We start from the raw sequence: 12,093 nt of genomic DNA on the forward strand, positions 1-12,093 counted from the left end.
ATAAGTCCTCCATGTTAATGGTTATGTGCGCGCAGTCTTGCATTACGCGATTTGCGGTTCCAACCCCGGCGGCGGGCCGTAGCGTCGGCGACGGGCGGGACAAGTCGGGAGGGAGGGTGAAAAGAAACTGCCCTTTGTTTGGAGGGCACTACCTGAAAAGGGGGGGGGGGGCAGAGCGTGCGGCCAAGTCACTGGAAAGCCGTGCTTTCACCTCGCAAACAAAGGGTGCTGTTCTGCCGCCCCCTTCCGTTAGGCCGCCCCTAGCGCTTTCCCTAGTGAAGCCGGGCGCGAGTCCTTCCCTACTCACTACGCCAGCCTCCGCCGAGCTACTCAACGAATTTGGCGAATTTTCGTTACACCTTGGCCACTCTAGTTGGGCGCCATATGTCGTCCCCAGGCCGTGGCTCCTTCCCGAACCCAGACATGCGGCTGTGAATTTAGGTTGTAATTATTTTGGCCGACTAACTCAGTGAGAGGTGGGGTTCGTGCCTACTGTGGCCGGGACCGGGAGCTGGGGAGAGGGTGAGATGATGAACAGGGCTGAAGTACGGGAGTGGAGATCGAACCAGGAAACGTCCGCTGTTAGTCTACGAGATGTTTTATTTAGTCATTTTCCCTGAGCGCGCCTGGCCCACAACAATGTTATGGGACACGTCCCCCGCCGCGCCGTGAACGAACGCAAATTGCAGGTCATCCACGAGGGCGCACTACTCCGCGACTGAAGATGTCGAACGTGGGAGCTAGCCGAAACGACGGTAGCGACGCTAGCGACGCTAGCAACGCGCGTGGCAGAGGGCCTGCAGACTTGCGGAGCGCAGCGTCACAGAACCTCCCTCGACGGCAGCCAAGCGGCGACTGTCGACTCCCCGCTCCGCGCGGCTGCAATGCCGCGCGAGTGGAGGGGGGGAAGGGGGGGAAAGCGGCACGGAGGGTCGCGTGTCCATTGCGGGCCAGGCGCGGCCCCTGTACAAAGCTACACGATTCAAACAAAACACATAACTACCCTATTTGAATACACAATTACAAGTTAAGTTATTTACAAATAATTATACAAAGATGTCCGTCCTTGAGCGGTCCAGAAGATAAGTTAGGGCGCACGCGGGTGCGTCCCTAGCACGGAGCACTCACTGCACTGCACAGAGGGGTTTGGGGGGAATAGCCCCCCTCAGGTACCCGGCAGTGGGCAGAAACGGCCTCTAAGTCTATGAGGGCATGACGACTGTCGTCAACCTGTCCCACTTCATCTAACAATCTCCGAAAAGCCAACCTTGCATTTTTTAAAAACCTTTTTGGACTAGCATCCAGCCACGACGTCTTTTCGACTTAAATTCAAGAATCTCACTATGATTATTTAAAATGATACTTGTCACGAACTTTCTTTAATTTGTGTGAATTCTATAATAAGGGCCAGCCCATTTTTGACGTGACGTCTAATAAATCTATGAATGCTGGCTGCACGCACGAAAAATTGTCCCACTATGGATGTCCCACTACGGATGTGTCCTGTTTATGCATGCGTGGCATCTCTCTGGTATGTTGCGGACGGTACAGAGAACTCGGCTGGCACGTGGCGGCGTACTCGAGGTTTCTGTTGTGCACCGCGCCACGGGAGTATATTCGCAAGGAAATGGCGTTCTTACAAGTACCTACGTATTATTTTAATTACTAGTGTAAATCAGTATATTTAAACAGTGTTGTATGAGTATTGTTTTAGCTGTGTAACTAAATATTTATTGCTGGTATGATACTTTTCACGTTTTAGTTTGACATTGGTAATTATTTGTCATGAGTTATTATTTTATCAAATAAATCACACACTGTATTATAGTTATGAGCCCACGAGCGTGTAAATATTTCGAGTCCTTACAGAGAATATGCTAGTTAAAAGAAATTCAAACAAATATCGTGCACGGAATGTTCTAAATTTATAACATTTGAAACAATTGTTTCCAATATGGCCTCGTGGCTGTGCCTTTAGTAATGAAAACTTCCAATCGATAGGTTGACGGATCAAATCTCAGCAGCTGAAATGTTTTTTTTTTTGTACTTGTAAAAATAAATACTGCGCGCACAACACTTCAAAAGTAATAAACATAGTATTTGAATTAATGAATAAAAATAAAAGTAAATTTATTAATTAAATTGTAGATTTCATTTCACTCCTTCTTTGTATCCATACAAAATAGTTATAATAAAAATGATTCAATTTTATTCATAAAAGTATGCAGAGGTAGTAGATTTTATCATACATGAGATAGAAATATTTTAAAAAATTTCTTCATCAAAGAACATAATATTTTAAATGCCTAAATGGTTTGGTTGCAAAAACCTATTACGGCTCAGTCTCAGGCCGAATATGATATTTCATTTTCTTCTTGATCAATCATTTCATCAATGTTTTGTTATGACGTCACGTTAAACTATCGTCCCTAAACCGACTTTACAGACAACCAATTTTTGTATTAATGTAATCTCAATTCCATGTTGTATATGCTTTCTGTTAATCTAATCACATGTTGTAACTCTATATTATGACAAATAACCAAAAGTAAAATAAAAACAGAGAAACCAACACCTGGACGAAATCATTGTTTTAACTTCTGGAACTAAAAGATCCACTTGTTCCCGTCAGTCATTAGGTAGAGTGACGAGGCGGAGCAGTGTCATGGAAGGGGACGAACCCCGCCTCTGTAAATGCATGCTGGGAACATGTGAGAGAGCAGCTGGCTTACTTCCTCGAAATCTGGACCACTCAAACCAGCCGACCACTCCCTCCCCTTGAAACTGGACAGTTAGTGTACATGCCACAACATTTGCTGTCCACAAGCCGGTGCACGTTTTGTACTGGCCTCGCTCCAAAATGGGCAGAACTCTGAGAGATACTACACCGGTTAGGCCCCATGTACTGCATCATGTGACTGCCTAGTGGATGAGCAGCGAAGGTGCACTGGGTGACGAAATCTGTCGGATCCCCACCAGTAAGGCAACTCCGATTCAAGGGGACCCAGACCTGACTCTGCCTCCCCCCTTCAGTTGGATAATGCACTCACCATGCCACTTATCAACTCCAAAGGTCCTCAGATTCCACAGAGCCCAGAAGCTGATGTCGCTCGGTTGTAGGCAATGCCTCAACGTGCCGCCACCATAAAATCAGTGACCAGGTCATTGACCCCTCGGTCCCGCTCGCCAGTAGCATCCGCACACTAGCTGCAATGGCTAATGGATGCCCTGCAATGATGCATTCATGATGAGGCCAACTTTCATTACCCAGATGATTCATGGCAGGGCTCACCCGAGGACCCGGTACCAAGGTGGCTATTGGGATCCAGCCTCACTGACTCGACATTCACAGTGAGAGTCGAAGAGCCCGAGAAGGCTGATGCAGTGGCAGCCCTGCACTACCGAACCCACCAAACATGGCACCCCCTGGTGACAATATCACCCATGGGGGTTGGGGAAACCCTGCATTGTCATCGAGTGACACCATGGTGGTCATTCAAATAGAAGACAAAACTCTCGCTGTCCCAAATTTCTCACCAATGGTGCGCAGGCTAGAGCGTACATGCACCTCCCCAAGCTGGCTCCGCGATTGCGAGTGGCACAGACTTACTCTGCCTCCAATGGCCCAGCGTTGCCAGGTCAGAGTTGGAACGACCGCCCACCATGGGCCTACATCACCACTTCCCTGAGACAGTGTACACCTACTCCTTACTCACTATGCTGGACGCCTACACCCAAACTCCCGTCCAGGCGCGTGCCCAGCTTCATGAAGGGGCAGGGGACCTCTGTTCAGGGCATGTGAAGCGAGATATCAACTGCCATAACAGCCTCGAAGAGAGGGGGCATTTGACTACACTGATTAGTGCTCCCTATGCTCGCACAGGCCATTATGGCCGGTCGTCGTCTGGCAGGGGCGCCCGCACAACAATTAAAAATGTAATTTTTTTTTTAGGATTTTGAAACAAATAATGTTTCTTTTGATAATAAATAAAAATCAGCATAGATATTAATTGCTAGAATTTTCGTAAAGGTTTATTTTATTCAGAATCTCACCTGATTATGTAATTTAATTATTTAAACATATTTAATTTCTGTAATTAAGTGTTTAATTTTGCAAGAAATATTAAAATTAAAATGTAAAAAAAAAAAATCCTAGCTGGTGTCGAACTCTTACTTGCTGATTATAAGCCCATTCAATTTACCACTACATCAAACCACTGACTAACAATTGAAGAAAACATATTACTCAAGTAGTATCTTTGTTAGATTAAAATTGACAATTGTGGCAAAGTTGCAAGTTATTGCTATGTATTCAAACCCTACAAAGCTTTCATATAAATTAAAAACCCTGAACTTTACCCGACATTTAAAAAGGAAACAGTTTTTTTTAATATACTTACATCAATTTAACACAATTTTAATGAAGGGTATACCTACTATTAGCGCCGTTAGTTTGTAGACCGCCGCGAGCTTCACTGAGCCGAGACACGCCAAGGCAAAGGATAAGAAGTTGTCAGACCTATCTACATGACCATACCCGAGCGACATAAAACCCTATAAAATATTCGAACAAAAAAAAACTAAAATTATTTTTTGAATTTGGAGACTCACTTTATAATGTTTATCAAGGCATCGCTTTGATGTGGAGGTACAATGTTTGTATCATGTGCCCTGCGTGAATAATATTTTATTGTACATCAAGTCATTGGTCAAGTGGTTTGGAATTCGCTATTGGTTTGTCATCTTAGTTTCTCTGTATCACTATTTATTTTTTGGAATTATGTTGGTATCACTGGTGATCGTGCACTTTTATACGGCAACAAAAAAAAAACATAATTGAGTCGGTATTGGAATCGGCTTTGTTAAGGTTCATTTACCAATATGACTTAGATTAACGCTATATTGAATAATTGGGATTATTTATTTTATAATGTATATGTACACAATCCTAGAATAAACTATAGGCGCTACTTCCTGGGTGGCTACTCTGAGTCAAAGTTTTACACAGCTTTAGCACACATAGCAGGTGTTTGTTGATTTTAAACTCTTAATTATTGGAAATGCAGTTTTCTGATTTATGACTATCATAGCATAAGTTTTTTGCTAGATGTTCTTTGGCGTGAAATAGGTGTTTTTACAACGCAAAACTAGATTAAGATTAACAAGAAGATTAACAAACTTATTTAATTGCATACCTTACACCTCATTTCAAACTGTAAAGTGAAATTTAATGATCTGTCTTGGGAAATATTATTTAGATAACAGGCGAGACTTTAAAATTTTACAAGGAGAATTTGTAATAATAATATGTACGTTTGAAATATGATAAAAAAAAGATCAGAATAATTATAGTTGGAGGTAACTCATTGTGAACAACGTTTAAATAGTCTACTTGATAGTATACTGCTCCCATACATTTTTCGCATTGCTGAATTAGTGTTGCATATATAGCAGGTTCAAGTCTACTTCTCATAGACAGTTTTGTTGAGACTTCAATGTTGACATTCTTGGTCCATCAAAACAGTTCATTGTGAAAGTTTTGTGATCAGTCTCAAAACGTTTGCCTATCTAGAACACAGGCTGTGCCCAACATAGAAAACAATTATCATTATTTCGAGATATTATAATTCATTATATACCAAAAACATTTGCTGTGACTGAAAAATATCTTGTAGATTCTTTAAATAATAAGATTAATCAATCGTATGTTTTGACATTGAGTTCTTGGAAAAATTATTTCTTACATTAATTATCTTAGATAATTGTGCAAGTTACCACAGAATGCTAAAACTAGTATCATATTTACTAGGTACCGCAAATATGTAGCCTGTGGTAATAAAATAACTTGTTTATTTACTCGACTGTGACCTATAGTTTCACTTTTACTTCAAATATTTGCAAATTTCAATTAATAAATACCTATCTTGATTTCTATGTTTTCCATAGAAAAATAAATAAGAAAGTAAAATTAATGTTAATGAAGAAATTTTGAATTTCATAGTGCGGTCGAATTTTATCAACATTAAATTGTCAATTTCCCCCCCCTCAAACTGGATAAAATAATACACAGAAAGGGTATAAATCATTCATACTCTCGCGTAAATGAACCGAAGGTAAAAACAAAACGAAAACCAAACAGAAATATTTAACTTCATGTCTTACGCCGAAGTATGAAATCGCCTGGAATGTATCAGTCTCGATCTCTGACGTCATTTCCTCCCGCAAACCACGCACTCTCACACACGCATTCCTCCTCTCTCGCGCGAAAGCAAATTCGGTTGCCAAGGAACTCGTCGCTCCTGCGATTCCTTTTTTTTTTTTTTTTTTTTTTCCTTCTCCCCCTCCCCTGGGGTGCTATTTCTGACCGGGCGAATGTGTCTTCCACGAGCGTTTGAGTAATGGAAATAAAAGGAGGAGAAAGCGAGGGAGCGAGAATGAACGGCGCGGCAGGGGCGGAGAGAGAAGAAGAAGAAGAAGAAGCAGGAACAATCGCGAAGCGCGCGCGCGCCCGAACAATTTCACCGCTCGTTTGTTTCCCGCGAGGTGCCAGCGGCGCGGCTCGCGGCCCGCGCGTGTGGCGCGTGTGTCCGGGGCGGTGGGCCGTGCAAGTGTCGGCGCGTCGTCGGGAGCGGGAGGGGGCGAGACCGGACCAGCGATGCGATGAGAATACTGGCGGGCGGGAAGATGATGTTCACCGGCGGCGCGCACGCCAAGAAGCGGAGCACCACCAGCTCGTCTGCGCACCACCGGAGACACGCCGCGCTGCAGGACAAGGCGCGCATGAGCTACCAGGAGGTAACCCGACATCCGCGCACCTGACGGGGAGAGGGTGTTTGTTGACGGACAAGGCCCCGCGGCGCCACGCAGGCCCGCAGCGGCCGGCGGCTGCACCGTGTGTCAAGCGAGTCGGGGTCGGTTTAAAAATACCCGCCGACGTGGAAATAGCCACGATTAGGATGATGCATGGGTAGCCTTGAGACCAACCAAGGAAATAGGGGGAGGCGCTGCCGTGTGTTCGTCGGCCTCGCGTACGGGAAATCTCGAAACTGTTGCCGTGAGTATCGATACCAAGCTCTCGATCTGGCGCCGACCGAATAACCCTTCAGCTTGCCACACATCTGCATGTCGCATTCTTTTCCAAACCAAAATAACTGCCTAACTTGTTGATCTGCAAACAGCTTGCATGCCACATACCTCAACAACGACCACTATAACGCTTCTTGACGCATACGGAATACATACGTTGTCCTAACAAAATGCGCATGCGAAACTAATCGGAATTGCAAAGATCATTTAGGCGCAGGCATAGTATAAAGAGAATGTGAAAACAAACAAAAAATATAGTAAAGAAAACGTTATCAGTATAACTTGTAATGTGCGAAATTCATATACTAAAGAAAATGTTCATATATTTATTTATTTCACAAAATAAACATTATATTAATAAATAAATTTTTAGTAAAACTCGAAAGATCTTCCATAGAGGTTGAGACAAAATAAATTACATAAGTAGTGGGCGGGTCCTCGCTTCTCACAAGCACATCAGCCTGAATAATTGCTACCACTGTTCGAAGTGTCATTCGTATCACAATCATGCAACGATATTACAATGTTGTGTTGGTAATTGTGACACTATTAGGCTTTTGACACCGATGCTAGTATTTGTACTAAAATCATCACTTTATACCATCCTTTATTAAAGCCGACATATAGAACACAAAAGTGGTACGGGCAATTTCCCAAATTAATTTCTCACACAAAAATTGATACTAGATCATAAAGTAAATTACTTTGATAGAACTTGAAAAACGTCTGGTAAAAAGATGGTGTGTGTATATTTCAAAAACATGACGTTACCAATCTATAAAGTTATCTATTTTACGTTACTTAAAATACTTTAGTTTATTAGTCCATGCCCACTTTAAACTGCAACCTTATTCAAGCTACAGCAGATAAAAGAAAAGTAAAGTGAATTTTGTACCCACGAACCTTATAAATAAAATCGGTAACGAAATCCTGAGAGGACTTTAAACTATAATTAAAGAGAACCTACACATGAACTGCAACTATATTGATAGGGTTCTTTATACTAAACTTTACTTATTTTTAAAATCCATTTAGTTGACATTTACATTTTTTTGACGTGACGTCTAATAAATCGATAAACGCCGGCTGCACGCATGAAAAAGTGTCCCGTTACGCTCATTTTATATTGATCTTTGCTAACCTGAACCACCTAGCATTGCGACCGAGTCCGTGGCGTAATTATGTTTTCATGCATTTCAATGTAACATTTTCATTGCTATTTGCTAACCCGTTCCTCCTAGCATTGCTGCAGAGTCCGTGGCACAAATATATTATTCTTGGGGCGACAGAATTGTATCCCCTTGGAAAGGGTACCTTTCAGACTTATGGTGGCTGTAGTGTAGCTGGGTAGAAACTGAAAAGGTACCCTTTACGATTTCTTAAAATGTTTCGGTTTTAATTCAAATATGCACTGGAAAGGTATCCCCTCGGAAAGGGTACCTTTCAGGATTTTATGTACAATGACACAGCAGAAAATAAACTGGAAAGGTACCCTTTCCGATTTCTTAAAATGCATATTATTTTCTGCTTTAAAATCCTGAAAGTTATCCCCTCTGGAAACATATCTCAAATGGCTGCCAGACAACTAATGTATCGATACAAGCACCTAGTTCCTCAGTTTCATACTAGGTGGCACTGGTAAGGAGTGTCCACAGAATACCTAACCTAACCTAACCTAACCTAACCTAACCTAACCTAACCTAACCTAACCTAACCTCTATTAAACATTATAGGTAGCTAATAAATTAACATTTATCAAATGTAAAATTGTAGATAAGGCCTTTTTACTGATGTGTTTACTTCATGCCATTCTTTCACCTGGCCTGTATCGATATATCACTTGTCTGGCAGCCATTTTGGGATATGTTTCCAGAGGGGATATCTTTCAGGATTTTATGAGTGAGCACAACCATTTTGGGATATGTTTCCAAGGGGATAACTTTCAGGATTTTAAAGCAGAAAACAATATGCATTTTAAGAAATCGGAAAGGGTACCTTTCCGGTTTATTTTCTCCTGTGTCATTGTACAGAAAATCCTGAAAGGTACCCTTTCCGAGGGGATACCTTTCCAGTACATATCTGCATTAAAACCAACACATTTTAAGAAATCGGAAAGGGTACCTTTCCAGTTCCTACCCAGCTACACTACCGCCACCATAAGTCTGAAAGGTACCCTTTCCAAGGGGATACAATTCAGTCCCCCCTTATTTTTGACTGCATCTTGGTGTTGGGTAAGCCATTTTCCTTCACATCATCCTTGAAACACTCCCATTCGTTTCCTACTTTTCCTATCATCGTCCTATCCTTAACAGAATAACACAGATTGGAAGAAGTTAAATAGCAAACATGTATACACGTTATAGTTAAAATAATCTCTTCGTTAAAGTAATAAACATATTTGAATTAATGAGTGCAAATAAAAGTAAATTTATCAATTAAATTGTAGATTTAATTTCACTCCTTCTTTGTGTCCATACAAAATAGTGATAATTCAATGAAAATGATTCAATTTTATTCATAAAAGTATGCAATCATTTCATCAATGTTTTGTTATGACGTTGTCACGTTAAACTATCGTCCGTAAACCGACTGTACAGACAACCAATTTTTTTTTTCGTCTTAATCACGACTAGTTAACAGATGCCTTATAATTTAAGAGTAATACAGAACAAATTTTTAACAGAGTGGAGTTAGGGCGTGTCTAGCTCCAAACGGAAACAGAAGGGAGAGGGGCATTTTTCGGAATTAAATCTCTTTCACGAACGAGGGGGATTTGCATACAATAATAAACAAAAAACAAAAAAAAAAAAAACAAATGGAAAACCATAATTTACTAAAAAAAATTAAACAATAGTTTGTGAGTATTATTTACAAATTGTCTAACTTCGGAAAAGGGGGAGAGGGAAGCTGCTCCCTTGTAATTTCCCTAGAAAGTCCTTGGAGGGAAGACTGGATTACACTGTCAGAAATTAAAGTAATGTGCGGACTTTTCAAAGATTAATTTAACTCACATAAACGAAGAGTTCTTCATCATTTCAAACAACTGAATCTTCGTAAAAACTACGCCGTATTTTGTCTTCCCTTATATTTCGTTCTAAACAAAAAAAAAAAACATTAAGAAGTGAACTCAATTGCCGTAAAATTACGAAGATAGCCGTAAATTTACGAAGATCCCTGGATAATTTGTAACCAGCGTTTTCGTAAATTGAAGGTAAAATGTTTTGACAGTGTATGAACGCTGATTGAGACCCTTAATCTGGAACGTTGTAGTTACGCTCTACGTAACCAAGTGCATTTGGATTCTTTGCTGTGGTACAGAAACGTGTAGCACCTCAACGACCGGAATCTCAGATAGTAACAAATAAGACTTGAAAGCCCACGGGACTATATTGGAAAAATTTAATTCCAGATCAGCACACGCCCTTTTTTTATATTTCTACTTGTTAAAAGCAATTTAAGTACTCTATGGACTACTGTATCTAATTAAAAGTATTCAAGACTGGTACAGAAAAAGAAACACACTTAATAATTTTTTTAATGAACCAAATGCCTGTTTAAATAGTGCCAAACATTCATTTTGAAGTAATTACTTCAGCAATTTTGTTTTTTTGGTTTGGGGGGGGGGGGGGGCTAATCCCTTTCTCTCGTTTCAGCCTACTCTCCTTTCATATATGCTAATATTGTCTTCAGAGGAAAATTATAGTATTGTTATGTATTTTGTAACCATCCATCAAACACAATATTTTTTGAGTCCTCTTTTATATTGACAGGAATATATTTTTACAAGTATAATGTGGGAGACTGGGTTCGTAAGGGATAGCCCAATTAAGTTTTATTACAGTTTTACTAATTACTAATATTTACATTACTAGTAAACGATTATTCTTAAAATGTCTTTATCACTAAATCACTTGCACTTAAAAATGTTTATTCGCAAGTCACTCAATGTTTGTCAATTCCACAGTTAGCGCTACTCCCTGGAGCTAGGCTCAACAGTGGTTCGCCCCTTACCCCGCGCTTGTCCACACACAGTCTCGCGCCGCTCAGCTGCACTCTCGATCCCGTCGCTCCGCGTCATGCCACTCTCAGGGGGGGGGGGGGGAGGGGACCTCTCACCTTATTCGCCCATGTCGCACCCCCCTTCACTCGCCGAACTCTCGGCACGCCCGCGGAGGCCGGCGTCTTCGCTTATGTTCCCGTGGCGTCCTTCTAGAAGGGACGAGCGCGGCTGTGAAATGTCGCGTCATTCCGGGTCGACTTGATGCCCGAAAAGTCCAGAAAGGCGGCGTTTATTCGCGCCACTCCGCGCGGCTGCCTCGGGGAAACCCGAATAATTCCTAGGCCGCTTAAAGTGTCAGTGTCAATGGTCCGTGACGGGACAGTTAGCGGGGAGCGGATGGGGATGGTTAGCCAGACCCTTGTAATCCTGCCTGGCATGCGTGGCATGCATGACGTCAGCACTGGTGCTGGGTCGCTGGCCAGACTCGCTGGAAGGCTCGCTCAGGTACCTGGAATGCGTCCCTGCCTTGATTCCAAGCACGTACCTTTGTAACAATATTTCCCATTGCTTATTTTTTTCCCAAAATTCGCAGGACAGTCTGAAAAGTGGAGTAGTTGTTGATTTAAAAATGGCAGGCAAGTGAAGATTAATTGTGCTGGTGAAGTCATCGCATGTGAAATGAAATTTTTCCTTAAAAAAAGAAAACTAACCAGTTGGTTTTAAGATTGCCTTATGGATGATTTATTCTAGCTGAGCGCTGCACGAATATTCATGCCTTTCAATTGAAAAAAAAAAAAAGGTTGAAATTAATTACGCAAACCTCGCTTATGCATTCAAAAAAATATTCACGCGAGCTGGATCAATAAAAGTAGTTTTCCCGTACTCGTGATCATTAAGTTTCAAAAAGTCGTTCTTCAATGCTCTCTACAGACATTGGGGACATCACTAACATAAATTTAGCAGCGTGTTTTTTTTTTGCTCTGAACTCTCACCGTATAGTTCATAAA

General features: G+C 41.6%; 1 protein-coding gene across 2 annotated transcripts in view; it reads left to right on the plus strand.

The window, feature by feature from the left end:
• Positions 1 to 6,502: 6,502 nt before the first annotated feature.
• LOC134528181 (putative protein kinase C delta type homolog) overlaps positions 6,503 to 12,093 on the plus strand; it is a 152,110-nt gene continuing 146,519 nt past the window's right edge. Inside the window, exon 1 of one of the 2 annotated variants that reach the window (XM_063361569.1) lies at positions 6,503 to 6,795. In XM_063361569.1, the coding sequence (XP_063217639.1) occupies positions 6,661 to 6,795 (135 nt within the window). In that variant the 5' untranslated portion in view covers positions 6,503 to 6,660. Of the gene's footprint in view, positions 6,796 to 6,971; positions 7,055 to 12,093 lie in introns of those variants that run through there. The other variant, XM_063361570.1, reaches the window with a different exon arrangement.

The sequence above is a fragment of the Bacillus rossius genome, chromosome 1 (genome assembly GCF_032445375.1).
Source record: "Bacillus rossius redtenbacheri isolate Brsri chromosome 1, Brsri_v3, whole genome shotgun sequence".
NCBI classification, from domain to species: Eukaryota; Metazoa; Arthropoda; class Insecta; order Phasmatodea; family Bacillidae; genus Bacillus; species Bacillus rossius.